This window comes from Ranitomeya imitator, chromosome 1 (assembly GCF_032444005.1).
Source record: "Ranitomeya imitator isolate aRanImi1 chromosome 1, aRanImi1.pri, whole genome shotgun sequence".
Lineage (NCBI taxonomy): Eukaryota > Metazoa > Chordata > Amphibia > Anura > Dendrobatidae > Ranitomeya > Ranitomeya imitator.
In genome coordinates, this window is record NC_091282.1 from 1,208,434,210 (window position 1) to 1,208,452,993 (window position 18,784).

Here is an 18,784-nt window from a genome sequence, read left to right on the forward strand (position 1 = left end):
TATCGTACAGCGAACATTGGTAAATGAGAACCCCCCCCCCCCCAAGAACAATTGTGAAGTTTGAACACACTTGGATTTTTTTTTTTCCTCATACGGCTATGGGGACGGAAAAATAAAAAAAAATAAAAAATTATGGCTCTGGGAAGATGGGGAAGGAAAAATGAAGAAAAAAAAAAAAAAAAGGAAAATTGGTAAGTCATGAAGGGGTTAAAAGCAAACAAACAAGTGCATGGTTTATACTAACAAGTAAATAAATATATATGTATTTCACATAATCATAGGAGTATAGTAATCATAGACTTTCCAGCTAATTTTAATAAATAGTGATGCAAAAACAATTGCAAAATAACGATCGCAACGCAAGTAACAGAAAACCTTTTATATCAGCTGGATGCAAGTTGGTAAAAAGTCTCTGGCTATTATGGGGTTAATGCAGTCACGCCCACTCTCCTTCAGTGGCTCCGCCCCCTTCCAGTGACCTGCAGTGCCCCAGTGCAGTGCTGGTGGAGAGCGTGGTGCTGCAGTGAGAGCAGCGGCCTCTGCGGTAAGTGTCCGCCCGGTAGAATGTTACATTGTGGAATGTGTAAATATTGACGGTTACTATGGGAACAGCTGTGTGGATACAATGTATCAGAGAGCGGCCAGCAGCACAGACACAGTGTAACAATCTTATCCGCAGCCTCCATCCTGCTCCATTATGTTACTGGGAGGAGGTTACAGCACGTGTCCCATACATCATGGCTGCAGCGGGGGAGGGGGCACTGGTGTATACTGGGCAGTACTGCTGGTTTTCTTCTGTCTGCTGGTCTCCTGACCTGAGCACACGGTCAGTATTTGCTCAGTATTTTACATCAGTATTTGTAGCCAAAACCAGGAGTGGGTGATAAATTCTGAAATGGTGACACGTTAAGTATTTGATGCATTTCTTAGCAGGAAAAATGCTGTATAAAATAGGTGTATTTTTTTTTGTTTTTATGCAAAAACCTCGCAACAAATCCACAGGTGCGTTTTCTGCCAGGAGAGGCAGAATCCGCACCTGTGGATTTGTTGCGGGGTTTTTTGTGCGCTTTTGCTGCGTTTTTTTTCCCCTGCGGTTTTCTATAATGGAATGGGTACAAAAACGCTGCAGATTCGCAAAAAAGAAGCGACGTGCTACTTCTTTTAAACCGCAGCGGATTTTCTGCAAAGTGTGCACGGCATTTTTTTTTCGCATTGATTTGCATTGCACTGTAAATCAGTTGTGGATCTGCAGCGTTTCTGCACCTCCAAAAAACGCTGTGGATCCACAGAGAATCCGCAATGTGTGCACATAGCCTGAAAGAATCGACCTGCTGGAGAGTTAAATCTGCAAGTCCAAAAAGAAGCGACGTGTGCATGAGACTCAAGAACTCACATTGACTTTGTCGGTATCGGGAAACTCTTCAGGTTTTGTGACGAATCTGCACTGAACAAAAATGACAAATCTGCACAGGCCCTTATACTTATTCCTCTTTCACTCCTGATTTTGGGTTACAAATACTCATATAAAATGCTGACCGTGTGAACGTGGCATGGATGAGGCTGCTAAATTGGTTCCGGAGACTTGCGGACAGTCCGAGCTTGGACCGAGTTTCACGGCCGTCTGCGTGAGCCTATAGAATGGAGCGAGCGCTCCAACACACGATCACCGCTCCATTCATTCTCTATGGCAGAGTGCATGCTCCATTCTAGTCTAATGGATCGGGCACATGGGCGTATTTTCGGTCCTACTGCAACCTGATGGTATGGTCAATGATCTTTTATGGTCACGTGCACATGTCAGATTTTTCTCCATGAACCAAGGAAAAAAAACAAAAATTGCTGCGTGCCCGAGATTGATCAGATATTTTGATCGTACTCGGCCATGCAATTCAGTGAGTTTATATAAACCATCGGACTGCACTCGGATGGCATCTGAGCGCAGTCTGACTTTCACGCACTGGCAGAGCGGAGAAAATAGAGACTTTTTTTTCCTGAGGAACTGTGATGTAGTAATTGAGTGATTAGGCTGTAAGTGCCAGACAAGACGCTGCTACCGTGAAATGTAATCCATGATGTGATGCAGATACATTTCCCATTTAAAGCAACATATGATTTAGATTTGGCAACATTGTATCCGCTTTCCTATTTTCACTGTAAATAATATTTGAGATCCGGATGAAAAATCTTCAGCATATCGACCACTTGTGGACGGACCCTTACAGTAATACTGAGAATGCTGGAGCCTTTTATAATGCTGAGAGCTTTTTATAATGCTGAGAATGCTGGAGCCTTTTATAATGCTGAGAATGCTGAGAGCTTTTTATAATGCTGAGAATGCTGAGAGCTTTTTATAATGCTGAGAATGCTGAGAGCTTTTTATAATGCTGAGAATGCTGAGAGCTTTTTATAATGCTGAGAATGTGAGAGCTTTTTATAATGCTGAGAATGCTGGAGCTTTTTATAATGCTGAGAATGCTGGAGCTTTTTATAATGCTGAGAATGCTGGAGCTTTTTATAATGCTGAGAATGCTGGAGCCTTTTATAATGCTGAGAATGCTGAGAGCTTTTTATAATGCTGAGAATGCTGAGAGCTTTTTATAATGCTGAGAATGCTGAGAGCTTTTTATAATGCTGAGAATGCTGAGAGCTTTTTATAATGCTGAGAATGCTGGAGCTTTTTATAATGCTGAGAATGCTGGAGCCTTTTATAATGCTGAGAATGCTGGAGCTTTTTATAATGCTGAGAATGCTGGAGCTTTTTATAATGCTGAGAATGCTGGAGCTTTTTATAATGCTGAGAATGCTGGAGCTTTTTATAATGCTGAGAATGCTGAGAGCTTTTTATAATGCTGAGAATGCTGGAGCTTTTTATAATGCTGAGAATGCTGGAGCCTTTTATAATGCTGAGAATGCTGGAGCTTTTTATAATGCTGAGAATGCTGGAGCTTTTTATAATGCTGAGAATGCTGGAGCTTTTTATAATGCTGAGAATGCTGGAGCTTTTTATAATGCTGAGAATGCTGGAGCTTTTTATAATGCTGAGAATGCTGGAGCCTTTTATAATGCTGAGAATGCTGGAGCCTTTTATAATGCTGAGAATGCTGGAGCTTTTTATAATGCTGAGAATGCTGGAGCTTTTTATAATGCTGAGAATGCTGGAGCCTTTTATAATGCTGAGAATGCTGGAGCCTTTTATAATGCTGAGAATGCTGGAGCCTTTTATAATGCTGAGAATGCTGGAGCTTTTTATAATGCTGAGAATGCTGGAGCTTTTTATAATGCTGAGAATGCTGGAGCTTTTTATAATGCTGAGAATGCTGGAGCCTTTTATAATGCTGAGAATGCTGGAGCTTTTTATAATGCTGAGAATGCTGGAGCTTTCTATAATGCTGGAGCTTTCTATTCTATATAAATAGATGATGATAACCAGAGACAATGGCTCAGCTTGTGCTATAATGCAAGAGGTGCAGATCTCATGGACAAATGATCTATAATGTATCTAGAATTATTCTTGCTGAATGGAGTTGCCCTTTAAGTCCAGAATTCATCAGCCAAACCGCTGGAGTCTTTACTAATTATTGCGGAAGTTTCGAAATTATTTGTAATGAGGAAACGTTGTTTCCATGTAGAAAATGACACAAATGTTTCTGAAGAAAAATCCTCAAACCTCCAGTTGTTTCCTTGGAGGAGTTTTCCGCCGTCTTTCCTAAAATTACCGTGTTCTGTAACATGGGTGGGAAATGGAGATTAAGGTTCCAGGAGATCTATGAATCTACATATTAGTTAAATTAGTGATCTGGGGATCTAGAGGAAGCCAGTGTGGACTCTTTGGGGCTTTTGGAGAGAGATGTCTACTGGGTGACCTGTGCCCCTGATTTGGAGTGTTGACCAGCACCACCCTGGGGATGAGGGCTTCTATTTTATCCTTTAGGGAGATGTGCCCCCTTGGCTCAGATATCCGGTGGGATACGAGTTATTCAGTGCAGGACATTCGCATTGCCTTGTGATCGGGTTCCTAATAGGCAGAAATAATGAAGGATTTGTTGCAGACCCCATGATGCTGTTGTCTTTCCTTGGCAGGTTTGATCCCTCTGCATCAGATCCTTGTGTTGCGGACCCTGCATGCTCCACCGCCGGCTGCTCACCACAATCTGCAGGATGACCGAAGAGGCGAAGAGACTGGCGGGATATGCGGCTGTGGACAACCATGTCAAGGTATGGAGGAGCGGTGGGGAAGATCTTGTGTCTGTAGAGGTCGTTCCTCAGCATGGTCTTCCATCCAAGTGTTCTCCATCATAGTATTGTGGTTTCTGTGCCTAGCCTTCAGATTTGTTGTAAACCCGGAGGACGCCATTACTTACTCCGACGTGTTGGTGTTCTGCTATGCGCCTTGTTCTTATAGTATGCGTCCATAATTGGGGTCACATTGTGCAGAACCCAACTAAGAACATAATGTCCCATGTGAGAAGACGTTATTAGACAAATCTCCCCTTTAACTATGTACGAGAGACTTCTCCCTATAAAATTAGTTTCTGCTTTCACTTCATTAAAGAATAACGAAGCTTTGAATGTGATTTTTCATATTTGCAGACGTTTTAATTGCCTGCAGATTAGTGGAGGGTCCAGGTCCGGAGACCCACCCTGATTGCTTAATAGACCCCTGAACAGTGTGGCTCTGCAGACCGGCGCACACACCGGGTTACGGACTGTATAACAAGCGTAGGCTCCGTAGGCTATAGAAGCAGCTTGTTTCGTGTGGAGTGTACCCAGGGAGTGTCCGAGCTTCTGTAATATTCCAGTAGCCTTCATCTTGGCAGTGATAATGATGTAACACAAAGGCTGCAGGTTGGCAATCCTATGTTCTGTGTGTGTAAGAATTACTGCTGTGACAAGGTGCTGCTTGGGCCCACAAAACCGGAATCTTTCATTGTGCAAAACTGTTGCAACCTATTGATCGCGATTGTAAAGGTGATCAACAATCGCTATCACGTTCCTACCCCTGAAGACACAAAGAGCGTTATATGATGTAATGTGAATAGTATAGTGTGCTAGTATATCTGTAGTTAGACTATTGGGGTAGTTAATAGTTGGGACTAGCCCGTAATTGGAGGGGCTAGTGGAAGGGAAAGTGAATGTTTCCTGCTGGGAAGGCAGATGGGGTCTGAAGTTCAAAGTGAGTGGATGTACAGGTCCAAAGTGATCAGTGCCGCATGCAAGGGTGACCCTAAATGAGAGGATACCGAAGTAAAGAGATAGCGAGATCCTGAGTATGTGACTAAGAGACCGTGTCCTTTCTGAGACTGGTCTTGGCAAAATATAAGTAGCCACGAGACCCCGAGTCGATTAACGTGGGAAGGTAACAGGGCTGAGGTGTGAGGGACTGGTGAAGGGTCCCGAGCATGAGTTTCAGGGCCAGAAGTGGGGAGGGGAAAGGACGTGGAATCGCAGAACAAGCGTGGGAACACTTGAAGATCAGGACTGTAGTGTTAGCAAGTCCACACACCCTGCCAGGACTAGAGATGAGCCACCTCCCTACTGTTCGGTTCGGTTTGTCGAACAGGGACGTGTTCGACAAACTGTTCGTCGAACCCCATTGAAACCAATGGCAGACAAACACATAGAAAACACCTTAAAATGTGTCCAAAAGCTGACAAACTGCTCAGAAGATACAACAAACACATGGAAAAGTCACAACTACATATAGTCATGTGAAAAGAAAAGAGGTGGAGGAGTAAAAGGAGGAGGAGACACAGATATAGGCATGTCATGGCCTTCTAAAATCAAGAAAGGCTGGAGTAAAAATCTAAACTCACTCTACCAACACCCAGACGTCTTGACAAAAAAAAAAAAAATCTTTAGGTAGAATGGCGGCGGGTCCATTCAGAACACTTTCCTTAGAAGACGTAGTGGTATTTCTGTTGGGAGTTGTGCCAATAAAGGAACCCAATACATTCAGACTAATCCACCATTTATCATATCCAAGGGGCAGGTCAGTAAACGACAACATCGACGCGGAACCAAGTACAGTACTATGTATTGTACCTCCTTTGACGAGGCAATCAGGCGGGTCAAGAAGTTGGTAAGGGGCACCCTAATGGCCAAAACAGACATTGAGGGGGCGTTCCGGTTACTACCTGTGCCTCCGAATAGTGTCCTCCCATTGGGCTGCTCCCGTGAAGGAGCATACTACATAGATCGCTGTTTGCCCATGGGGTGCTCCATATCCTGCTCACTATTTGAGGCGTTTAGTTGCTTCCTCAAATGTGTTGTCATGGACGTTTGTAAGGCGGCACATATTATCCATTACCTCGACGACTTCTTATGCCTGGGCCCAAAAGATTCGCCACAGTGTGAAAACACGCGGTAGTCCACCTGTGAGAAGGAGAGAGCTGGAGGGAGAGTGGACACCCCAGAGCCGAGGGGTTAGATTGAGAAAGGAAGAAGGCAGTGTAGCTTGCTTCATGGGTGGGGTACTCTGCTGAGTAGCAGAAATTGCTACTAGGCCCAAAAGGATTTCCTGGGCCAGATGCCATTACAAAATAGTAGTTAAGGTACCTTCACACTCAACGATATCGCTAGCGATCCGTGGCGTTGCAGCGTCCTCACTAGCGATATCGTTCAGTGTGACAGGCAGCAGCGATCAGGCCCCTGCTGGGAGATCGTTGGTCGGAGCAGAAAGTCCAGAACTTTATTTCGTCGCTGGACTCCCTGCAGACATCGCTGAATCGGCGTGTGTGACGCCGATTCAGCGATGTCTTCACTGGTAACCAGGGTAAACATCGGGTTACTAAGCGCAGGGCCGCACTTAGTAACCCGATGTTTACACTGGTTACCAGCGTAAACGTAAAAAAAACAAACACTACATACTTACCTTCTGCTCTCTGTCCCCCGGCGCTGTGCTTCTCTGCGCTGTGAGCGCGGCCAGCCGGAAAGCAGAGCGGTGACGTCACCGCTGTGCTTTCCGGCCGGCGCTCACAGTCAGTGCAGAGAAGCAGAGCGCCGGGGACAGACAGCGGAATGTAAGTATGTAGTGTTTGGTTTTTTTACGTTTACGCTGGTAACCAGGGTAAACATCGGGTTACTAAGCGCGGCCCTGCGCTTAGTAACCCGATGTTTATCCTGGTTACCCGGGGACTTCGGCATCGTTGGTCGCTGGAGAGCTGTCTGTGTGACAGTTCTCCAGCGACCACACAGCGACGCTGCAGCGATCGGGATCGTTGTCTGGATCGCTGCAGCATTGCTAAATGTGACGGTACCTTAAGGTAAACAGGCGGTGAGTGACTGGGCTACTCTGCTGACTAGCAGACACTGAAACTTTGGAGCAGACCTCTGAATCCCAGGCCATCGTGTAACCCAGCCGTGGTACCACAGATGAGTGCTTCATGCCCAGCTACCACACTGTGCCACGTTACACTAGATCACCATTCTCACTTTACCCAAGGTCTCTCCTTCATGGTAGGATTTGGCATCTTCCAATACATCTCTGGCACTATTCACGGTCTTGTATGTAATTGTTTTATGGTCAAAAGCAGTGTGCCACCAACAGGTCACGTTCTTTTTAGGATTTCCTTAGTATTACAATTAGCCGTGTATCACCTACAGAGGCAATCATTCCATCACATGTGCAGTACTAAGAAAATCCAAAAAAACCATGTCTTGGCTCTTGAGGACTGGAGTTGGGCATCACTGGTCTAGAGGGTACTGGTTCTCCTTGTGGTGACCACCAGCTGTCTTGAAGAGAGCTATAGGTTTGGCATTGATATCGGGGGGGAAAAGATCAGGCAAATTAGGTCTTCACCAAATGGAAGCAAACTGGCTCTCTAGCATCACTTACTGGAGCGAACTACATTATAAGTTAATGACCAAGGCTTGCACGAGACTCCCGAAAAGTCACCCATGCGTGGACAGTTGTTTGGGGTTTTTCCTTCTTGGTAGTGCAGGTTGGAGTACTGTTTTGCTTGGTAATAAGCCTTTGGTGGAGGCCGGGAGGAGCAGGGTCTCTCCTTGTAGAATCGCTAGGTTGGCATTGGGAGACTTGTAGATCAAGCGATGTTCTCTGGAAAAAAGTACAAACATTGCTGTGATCCTTGCCTAGAGGGTCAGATCTGTCTCAAATTGGACTTGGCTATCCACAAACTCTAATATGGGAGAACCTCATACCTGCTGTCTACAGATGGTTGTCTCTTGCTTTTGGACAAGACTCTGGTTTGTCTGAGTCTTCTTAATCCTGCGCCAAAGCTCATTAAAGCGTCAAACCCTGATTTATTGGGACACTGCTCTACAGTTGAGGACACTGGAGATGTCTTTCTTCCTCTTGGAGGTGAGATGATTTGCATATGTGATTGTCCTATGGCACGATGGAAGCTATGGCCTTCTTACAGGGATATAGACCACTCTCCTCTCTGCAGTGTGGCTTATGATGACCCATGTTCTTCTCTTTGCAGAATAATCAGGTGCTCGGCATTGGAAGCGGCTCCACCATTGTCCACGCGGTGACTCGGTTAGGTGCGTTGTTGCCCCTTGCGTGATTCCATCTCCGAATCATTAATCTCTGCCCTGGTAGATGCACCTCACATCTGCAAGATGTATTAAAGAATAACAAAACTTTTATTAATTAATATTTGTACTCCATTACTTTATTTTGCTTCCTGTTTCCAAAGAGAATCTGGCAGTAGGATTAACCCCCCCCCCCCTAAGCCATGTACAAGGGCATGTAGGTCACAGGGAGCTGAATAATGTGATACCTCGATATCTGTGGTCCAATGTCTTATTAAGAAAAATATGAATTTTTTTGGAATATGTAACTGAGTTGCTAAGATCTATGGGCAGGACATAGATCTCCCCAAGAATCTGCCTCCAGAGATTTTAAATGGAAGGGTGTGAGACATGTAATAACTGACAGTAATAATCTGACTCGGCAGAACTGATCTTTGTCTCATTACAAACACCTCTACTGCTACGCTTGTCCTCTCCTAAAGGTACCGTCACATTTAGCGACGCTGCAGCGATCCAGACAACGATCCCGATCGCTGCAGCGTCGCTGTGTGGTCACCGGAGAGCTGTCACACAGACAACTCTCCAGCGACCAACGATGCCGTAGTCCCCTAGTAACCAGGGTAAACATCGGGTTACTAAGCGCAGGGACGCGCTTAGTAACCCGATGTTTACCCTGGTTACCAGCGTAAACGTAAAAAAAAAAAAAACACTACTTACATTCCGGCGTCTGTCCTCTCCGGCGCTCTGCTTCTCTGCACTAAGCGCCGTCCGGAAAGCAGAGCACAGCGGTGACGTCACCGCTGTGCTCTGCTTTCCGGCCGCTGCGCTTACACAGTGCAGAGAAGCAGAGCGCCGGAGAGGACAGACACCGGAATGTAAGTATGTAGTGTATGTTTTTTTTTACGTTTACGCTGGTAACCAGGGTAAACATCGGGTTACTAAGCGTGGCCCTGCGCTTAGTAACCCGATGTTTACCCTGGTTACCAGTGAAGACATCGCTGAATCGGCGTCACACAAGCCGATTCAGCGATGTCTGTGGGAGATCCAGCGACGAAATAAAGTTCTGAACTTTCTGCGCCGACCAACGACATCACAGCAGTATCCTGATCGCTGCTGCCTGTCAAACTGAACGATATCGCTAGCCAGGACGCTGCAACGTCACGGATCGCTAGCAATATCGTTCAGTGTGAAGGTACCTTTAAAGCTTTCAGCTCTGCTGTGAAAGTAGGGGCAGTACAGCTGAACTTTGTCTTATTACAAACACATCTGCAGTTGTAGTTCTCTTCTAATAGTGCGGTCGGCTCTGCTGGACTGCACTTCTCCCGATTTTGGTTGCCTTTTGAAATGAAAGCTAAAGTAGTGTTGTAGTTCTGCAGCTGAGTTGACAGCAGAAGAGAAAAAGTGGAGCCACAGATGTGTTTGTAATGAGACTCAGTTCAGTTCTGCTGTACTGTCAGATCGGATTTATGGTGATAGTTGTAATCGCACACAACTCTGCAGTGAGATCAGGAAAAAGCAGACTGTCAGCCATTACATGTCTCACACTAAAAACCCCTTTCATTTAAAATGATCTCTGTAGGCAGATTCTTGGGAAGATCTATGTTCCGCCCATAGATCTTAACAACTGATTTACGTATAAGAAAAATATGGATTTCTTTTGAATAAGACATTGGATCGCAGATATCAAGGTATCGTTTTATTCAGCTTCCTGTGTCCTACATGCTCATATAGATGGCTTAGAAGGGTAGATCCTGCTGACAGATGTTCTTTGAGCTTGATGAATTTGGGGAATGCTGCCACTTTTGTCACATTTTCATTTTAAGCTTTGTTTTATTGGAAAGTTCTGGAAAAAGAGACTAAAAACCCGTAACTGTTCTCTATGCTGTCGGGATCCTTCCTTCAGCACCACCCATGTCCTCAGGCTGTCTGTGGTATTGCACTAAGCCCCATGTACTTTTATACTGGAATACCAGGTGCAGCCCGTGGACAGGTTTGCTCTGTTTTCAAGGTAATAGCAGCCCTGCTTTACATCTTTTAAAGGATGTCTTCTAAACCTTTGCTGTATTTATTTTTGCCTCTTAGCTGAGCGGGTGAAAAATGAAAACCTCCATGTGTCCTGTGTCCCGACGTCCTTCCAGGTGAGCACTGCCAGGATTTCCACTCCATAAAGGAACACTCAGCTTAGACAATTCACACACACAAATCCCAGCACTTCCTTTCTTAACCCTTTACGACTGTATGATGCACCATTGTCATGGTGAGTGGAGCGGGCTCAGGTGCTGGGCTCGCACCGTTCCAGGCCTGTATCATGCAGCCGACATCTGCATGTAGCAGCAGCGATCAGTCGAGCTACGATCCCTGCTGTTAACTGTTTGGATGCTGCTGACTTTTTGAATTTTTTTTTTTTTCTTTATTAATAGGCGCGGCAGCTGATCCTGCAAAATGGATTAACCCTAACTGACCTGGAGAGACACCCAGAGGTATGACTGGAACTGAGACCAAATGAAACCATCTAGATGAGTACAGAAGCACTTGCATGGCAATCAAAGCCCCTCCAGGAAAAATTTCCCAATTTTGGTACAATTTACGGACAAGTAGCCTCCATATGGGGTAAGGGGGGGAAGCTTGCAGCATGAAATATATATTGGCTAGATATTTTCTGTGAGCTCCCCCTAGTGGTGGCTGCAGGTAGCCAAAATTTTATGATTTTAAGTATTAGAGGTGTTTTGTAAGAACCAAAGGATTCATAGCTCTGTAGTAATCCCTGAAATCCAGCTTCTTATGAACAGAATGGCTTTTAGGAGCGAAAACTGTCCGTATTTTTCCGTATTGCTTTATTTTCTATCCGCTGCAGCAGGTGTTCATTCTGTGTCTTCCATACAGCTTGATGTGGCCATTGATGGTGCCGACGAAGTGGATTCTGAACTCAACCTCATCAAAGGAGGCGGGTAAAGTGCTTTCCTGCTTATACAAATATTGTGAACGTGGTTTTTTTTTTAATTTCCTTGGGTGCATGGAGTCCTAGGTTCCCAGTAAGGGGGGGATCACCTCTCCTCCGCTCTCATTATATATCGGCAGGATTTACCCCTATTAGCTAACAACAGCGCAGGTGGAGATTTTTTTTTCTCTCTGCATATGAGAATCAGATGACACTCAGATCAAACTCTCATCAGAATAATCAGTCAGATTTTTCTCCTACACAAAAAAAAAATCAGACGTCTGAATGAGGCCTTACAGATGGCAGCTACTAACCCATCGGCTCCCCGCGATCCCGTTGCAGGGTGCCAATGGTGTACTTATGGGAAAACTAATAATGCAGCGCAAGCTGACAAAATTCTGTTAGTGATTGAAAGCGGCATTTAAATGGTTAAACAGTGACTGACCCCAACTCCGGTTGCTTGTGTTAGAGGCAGGTGCCGGCTGTATAGCGCGCATGGAGCCGGATCAGATGTACAGTTACACCTTTTGCTTGGGAAGGTGTTAATATCTGTGTCACATAGCGTAATTATCTGCACTACTCCAAGAGGTGTGCAGCAGCTCCCTCTGCCGGTATCCAGCCCGCAGGGCTGTGATTAATGTCCCAGCCCCGCAGATTCCTGGTGTTTTTTACTTCTGAAGATCTTTTCTCTTCTGTTCTCAGGGGATGTTTGGCGCAGGAGAAGATCGTGGCTGGTTGTGCCAAGTCCTTTATAGTCATTGCTGACTACAGGTGAGAAAATCCTAAGGGCAGATGTTTATTCTGACCTCTAGGGGGCGCCTGCTGATATCTCTTAACACCCATGCATGTTTTTACGACAGCTGTTAATGGGGTCGTCTTCTGCTCCCCAGAAATATGTTGCAGCGCCGCCATGTCGTAATGGCCGGAAGCTTTACGAAGCCTTGGCCAAAAGTTGTTTTTGAACCTCTTAGATGCTGTGATTGATACTGACCACCGCGTCTAAGGGGTTTGTAGGGACAGAGCTCCCACTGACCCCCATAAATCCCCGCAGAGGCAGTATGGTAGCTGGGGCTTTAACGAGGGTTTGTGAATATTAGTTTGTCGGACAGACTTGTTGCTTTAGAGTGTATTTCAAAGCATGGTAGATGCCGTCAAGACATTGCTGGTTCACGTTCCCTAAGGGCAGGTTCTTTCGGCCTCTCTACCGTTTTTTCCTAAGATTTGCAGCATTAAGGAACAACAACTTTGCTGTTCTGGCTTTGGCTAATGCCTCAGAATTTGCAATATGCTAAGCTGTTAAAATAAGCGACCTGATGATGATTTTGGTCTTTTCTGCTTGGAAAATGTTCCATCCCTTTTTTTTTTTTTTTTTTTTTATAATGGAAAAACAGAAAAAAGAAGTCTAAAGTTCCCAGCCCTGCAAAGTGACCAACACATTGTCCACCATATTGGCCTGTAGTTGTTGGAGGGAGACATCTTTTCCCCCCTTTATGAATTATTGTTGTTGCCACCAGAGCTTGTGGATGGAATGAGACCCCCCATACAATGCTTCACTCAATAACTTAGTTGAGTATGGAAGTTGTGTCTCTTTGCAGGTGTCATATAAAAAAAGGGGTGAAGCCATCAGGACCTGGGCACTTATTTTTTGGGGGATGAGAGGATTTGCTGATGGGAAGGAACAGGATTTTAATCTGGTTCACTGTAAGGATGGGCAGTGGGATGGATTTTTTTTTCTCTTTTATTGCTAGAGGGATCTGTTGGATGGGGGTCCAAATTGTATAATAAAATGTGTATTTTTTTGGGCAGGATTGTGTAAATTGCTCGCAGAATTTTTTTTTTTTTTTTTTAATTCTTGATCAATTTTTTTTCTGATATATATTATGAGATCTTTGCTGTTTTTAATTCGACCAATGAAAGATATTTAGCTTTCTTTTTGTTTTGTCTGGGCCATCATAAATTAGCATTTCTCATTGTGCGCAATGTTTACATTTTGGCTGGAGATGGCGTTTAGGGAGTTGCTTGTTTGTAAATGAGGTTAGTTGGGCTAGGTGGTCACTATAAACTGTTATTATAAGGAGTTGGTAAGTTGGCAGTACTATATAATCATACAGCATGTTATACAAGAGATGATATCTACAAGGGTATAAGATCTTCAGGTGGGATCCAGAATGATGCACTTGGGTGTCAGTTTCCCAGATCTTCTCTTCTGTTTCCCCATCTTGGGGTGATTGGGAGGATTGTAGATAAGTCCTGGACGGTGGACCGGTCTCCAACCTATAAGTCTGGAAGGTCTAGTAGAGACAATATTTCCCGAAGATCAATCTTGGTGCAGATCTGTGGTCTTCAGTCGTTTAGAATGAAGGAGATCCCAAAAGCAAATAGCCAGGAATACAGGATTTTGCTTTCACGCAAGATGTCTGCTGATGGCTTCAGGGTCCTCATTTGTGGAGAGATGTCGTGGAATATACTGATTCGAGAGCTCTCCAAGTTCATCATCCTGCATTTCTGGACTTCTTGAGGATGTCCTCTGTTCTGACGTTTAGGAGACTGCAGATAACATCCCTCGAGAGGTTTTTTTTTTTTTTTCTTCTTCTAAGTGCTCTGTGCACCCTCTTAATAGTAATTTGACCTTTAATAATGGTCTCCCAGTATGGAGATAAACAAGTTTTTAAAGTAGATGTCGGCGTTTCTGGGAGGCCTCTTATTCTGAGATTATTGTGGCGGCTTGTTTCCGATGTCTTCAAGGGCTTCGCAGGCAAAGTTAAGGTACATGTGACATTTCTGGAAGCCTTCAGTTACGGTCGAGGAGAAGCTTCTACTCTTGCTCCAATCTGATTTTACTTCTTCGTTAATCACCGAAATCTTTTTGAGTGGCTCTAGGGCTTTATTGAGTGTTCCTTAAAGGAGTGAGAGACTGGGAGGGTATGTATTCTGTCCCGGGGCCTGTGGCTGCAAATGTGGCTCTGTGAGATGCTGAATCTCTTCACTTTACTTACAATTGGCGACGGTCGCAGGTAGCTTAACTCGGCTGCAGGCACACATGTTACGAAGAATCCAGAAGAGACTTTGATTTCTTTAAGAATTCTTGTTGAATGCATAAACCGCAGTAGGTAAAAAAAGACTTTCTTCAGACAAGCTGAAAGCACATGTGCCTCTAATGAAGCCAAGATGGAGACTGAGACACAGGGAGAAGAAGGAAGTGACATGACACCCAGCAGAGGGAGACAGAAGGGGCAAACTTCATGAAAAGGGAGGATGGGCAGCACGGTAGCGCAGTGGTTAACACAGCAGCCTTGCAGCGCTGGAGTCCTGGGTTCAAATCCCACCAAGGACAACATCTGCAAAGAGTTTGTATGTTCTCCCCGTGTTTGTGTGGGTTTCCTCCGGGTTCTCCAGTTTCCTCCCACATTCCAAAGACATACTGATAGGGAATTTAGATTGTGAGCCCCATTGGGGACAGCAATATAGCGCTGTGGAATATGTTAGCGCTATATAAAAATTAAAGATTATTATTATTATTTATTATTTCAGCTATGCAAAACACAGGAACACATAGCAACAATAAACAATGAGAGACTGCGATACAGCATGTAAAATGTGCAGGACAGTCTGTAAAATGTCTCATTCATGGGACATAACCGTATCAGTGGATGAGTTTCCCTGATGCCTGTCTGTGTCTTCTTCTAAAACCACACTGGGCCTTTCAGGAGGGTCTTTATTTGAGGTAGTTTTGTTTTGAGGTTTTTTTTTTGTCTATTTCATGTATTTATCCATATCTCCTTTGGTTAATAATGGCTTTGAGACATTCGAGGGCTCTGTTATCGGACCTCCACCTGTTTTGACCATTTGATTCAGTAGTAGTATTCACTAATCAATTCGATTGTGCCCTCAAGGTTTTACATATAGAGAATTGGAGGAGAGGAATTGTCACTGTAGCCTCAGCAGATGTTGGTCATTGTGGTCATGTTCCTTTTTGTGAAGAAGCTGCAGTTTCCACTTGGGCCAGGAGATGGCGTGCCAAGCCTTTGGATTGTACCACTTAGTCTAAAGTCCTATGCGTTTTGTATCTATTGTTTTTTGATAGACAGAGAATATACAAAGTGGTATTATTTGATATGGGTTAACCTCTTGTTTGATATTCAGGCGTAGTCTGTTATTAGTTTGGTCAAAAATGTATTTTAGTCCAGTAGTGTTTTTTTTTTTTTGTTTTTAAATTGAGCATGGAAGTCAATGGGAAGACAAAAGTAAAAAAAAAAAAAAAACTTGTACGCTTTCTAATCCTTTCCTTTGCAATAAATGCAGTTTTCCTGCTGCAAAAAAACCCTCCAAAGACTGTGGAGGAATGTCAGTCTATACATTCACACAGGACTCAGTAACTCTTGGTGATCTTTGTATGCGACTTATTGCTCTACAGGAAGGATTCCAAGAACTTCGGGGACCAATGGAAGAAGGGGATCCCTATAGAAGTTTTCCCTATGGCTTATGTGCCGGTGACCAAGACCATTCAGCAGAAGTTTGGTGGAGCGGCCGAGCTGCGGATGGCTGTCAGTAAAGCTGTAAGTTAGTGTGGGAAGGTCGTGGGTTTTTTGTTTTTAAATGCCTATTTCCTTAGTTTGATAGTCTGCTTTAAAGGGCTCCTGATGGGACCCCCGTGCCCTCCAACCCACCCTTTGTATATTGCTTTCTGCGCACCAGCCCTAACCAGCCCTTTATAATGCTTAACGCACAAATAGATAAAATAAAATTTCAGTCCGTTTTTAATATACTGATTTCCTTTTGATTAGTCGTCTTTAGGGTTGAGCGAAACGGGTCGAACATTTTCAAAAGTCGCCGACTTTTGGCTAAGTCGGGGTTTCATGAAACCCGATCCGACCCCTGTGCGGGGTCGGCCATGCGGTACGCGACTTTCGCGCCAAAGTCGCGTTTCAATGACGCGAAAAGCGCCATTTCTCAGCCAATGAAGGTAAACGCAGAGTGTGGGCAGCGTGATGACATAGGTCCTGGTCCCCACCATCTTAGAGAAGGGCATTGCAGTGATTGGCTTGCTGTCTGCGACGTCACAGGGGCTATAAAGAGGCGTTCCCGCCGACCGCCATCTTACTGCTGCTGATCTGAGCTTAGGGAGAGGTTGCTGCCGCTTTGTCAGAAGCAGGGATAGCGTTAGGCAGGGTCCATTAACCACAAAACCGCTTGTGCTGCAGCGATTTGCACTGTCCAACACCACCCTCGGTGTGCAGGGACAGTGGAAGTTATTTTTTTTTTTTTTTTCCCCTCAGCGCTGTAGCTCATTGGGCTGCCCTAGAAGGCTCCCTGATAGCTGCATTGCTGTGTGTACGCCGCTGTGCAAACCAACTGCTTTTTTCAAAGCACAAATCCTCTTGTTCCTTCCTTTCTGCACAGCTATCTTTTTTGTTTGTCCACACTTTTTATTTAATTTGTGCATCAGTCCACTCCTTATTGCTGCCTGCCATACCTGGCTGAGATTACTGCAGGCAGGGAGATAGTAGCTGCCTGCCATACCTGGCTGAGATTACTGCAGGCAGGGAGATAGTAATTGTAGGACATTCCCTGTTTTTTTTTTTTTTTGGTGGGAGATTAAGATTGGCAATTTGGCATTTCTGCTAGAGTGCCATCCCTGTGTGTGCCATCTCTCTCACATAGTGGGCCATAGAAAGCCTTTTCATTTTTCTGTATTTTTTTTTGTGGGGTGTATAAATTCTCCCTGATAAAAATACAGTGGGAGATTAATATTGGCCTTTGGGCTTGTGTGCCAGTCCTGAGTGTGCCATCTCTCTCACAAATAGTGGGCCATAGAAAGCCTATTTTATTTTTTTTTGGGTTTTATAAATTCTCCCTGAAAAAAAGGGAGATTAATATTGGCCTCTGGGCTTGTGTGCCAGTCCTGAGCGTGCCATCTGTGCCAGCCCTGAGCGTGCCATCTCTCTCACAAATAGTGGGCCATAGAAATCCTATTTAATTTTTTTTTTGGTTTTATAAATTTTCCCTGAAAAATGGGAGATTAATATTGGCCTTTCTGCTTGTGTGCCAGTCTTGACTCCTGGGTGTGCCATCTCTCTCTCTCTCTCTCTCTCTCTCTCTCTCTCTCTCTCTCTCTCTCTCTCTCTCTCTCTCTCTCTCTCTCTCTCCAATTGTGGTCCATAGAAAGCCTATATTTTTTTTCCTTGATTTGGGTTCCAAAATCTACCAGAGAAAATAACTCCATCAATCATTGGTAGAAAAATATTGGCCTCTGGGCTTGTGTGCCACTCCTGATTCCTGTGTGCGTCATCTCTCACTCAGTGGCCCATAGAAAGCATATAGTTTGTTACATTTGTTTTCTAAATTCTCCCTGCAAAAATCTATTTTTTTTTTTTGGGGGGGTTTCTAAAGTGTTCCTGAAAAAAATAAAAATAAAAAAAAAATAATAGTGTGACATTAATATTAACATTTGTGCTTCAGTGACAGTCCTGCGTGTGGGGCATCTCTCTAATTTGCAGCCACCAAAAAAAGAGTGTGTAACATTGGGCCTGATTTTCGCTGTGGTCTCACCAACCTGTAAAGGGGTAGCTAAATCATACTGAAGTTATAGCTCACCGTGTAAGTTGTGTGACTGCAACAAATAACGTTAGTTTGGTTACGTTTTTAAAACAATGAGGAAGTCTAGTGGAAGAGGTCGTGGCCGGGGGCGTTCATTGTCAGCTGGTAATGAGGGTAGTGGTAGTGGTGGAGCATCAGGTGGTCGTGGGGAAAAAAATATTGCACCTAAGTCTGGAGCTGTGGAGCCAGGTTCGTCGTCCGGCTACACAAGGCCTCGAACGCTCCCTTTTCTGGGATTAGGAAAACCGCTTTTAAAGCCGGAGCAGCAAGAGCAAGTTTTGGCTTATCTTGCTGACTCAGCCTCTAGCTCTTTTGCCTCCTCTCGTGAAACTGGTAAAAGTAAAAGCAGCGCGTCGTTAGTGGATGTTCACGGTCAGGGACAAGTCACTTCCTTGTCCTCTTTAGCAAAAACAACAACAGAGAAGAATGCAGCAGGCGACACAACGGGTTACTCCATGGAGCTCTTTACACATACCGTCCCTGGCTTAGAAAGTGAAGCAGTTAACAGTCCATGCCCATTACAAATTGAATCTGACATGGAGTGCACTGACGCACAGCCACAGCCAGACTACTATGCTGGTCCTTTGACTCAGACCACAACATTGCCCTCGCAGGGTGCTGATCAAGAATCAGACCCTGATGAGACTATGTTGCCCCATCACGAACGCTATACCACCGAACGACACGGTGACACAGACGAAGTTGCGCAGGAGGTACAAGAAGAGTTATTAGATGACCCAGTTCTTGACCCCG

General features: G+C 44.7%; 1 protein-coding gene across 2 annotated transcripts in view; it reads left to right on the forward strand.

The window, feature by feature from the left end:
* Positions 1 to 18,784, forward strand: part of RPIA (ribose 5-phosphate isomerase A) — a 102,424-nt gene that overhangs the window by 66,628 nt on the left and 17,012 nt on the right. The window contains exons 1-8 of one of the 2 annotated variants that reach the window (XM_069744961.1): positions 447 to 544; positions 4,081 to 4,215; positions 8,445 to 8,505; positions 10,579 to 10,634; positions 10,917 to 10,976; positions 11,380 to 11,444; positions 12,137 to 12,205; positions 15,849 to 15,990. In XM_069744961.1, the coding sequence (XP_069601062.1) occupies positions 4,123 to 4,215; positions 8,445 to 8,505; positions 10,579 to 10,634; positions 10,917 to 10,976; positions 11,380 to 11,444; positions 12,137 to 12,205; positions 15,849 to 15,990 (546 nt within the window). In that variant the 5' untranslated portion in view covers positions 447 to 544; positions 4,081 to 4,122. Of the gene's footprint in view, positions 1 to 446; positions 545 to 4,080; positions 4,216 to 8,444; positions 8,506 to 10,578; positions 10,635 to 10,916; positions 10,977 to 11,379; positions 11,445 to 12,136; positions 12,206 to 15,848; positions 15,991 to 18,784 lie in introns of those variants that run through there. The other variant, XM_069744962.1, reaches the window with a different exon arrangement.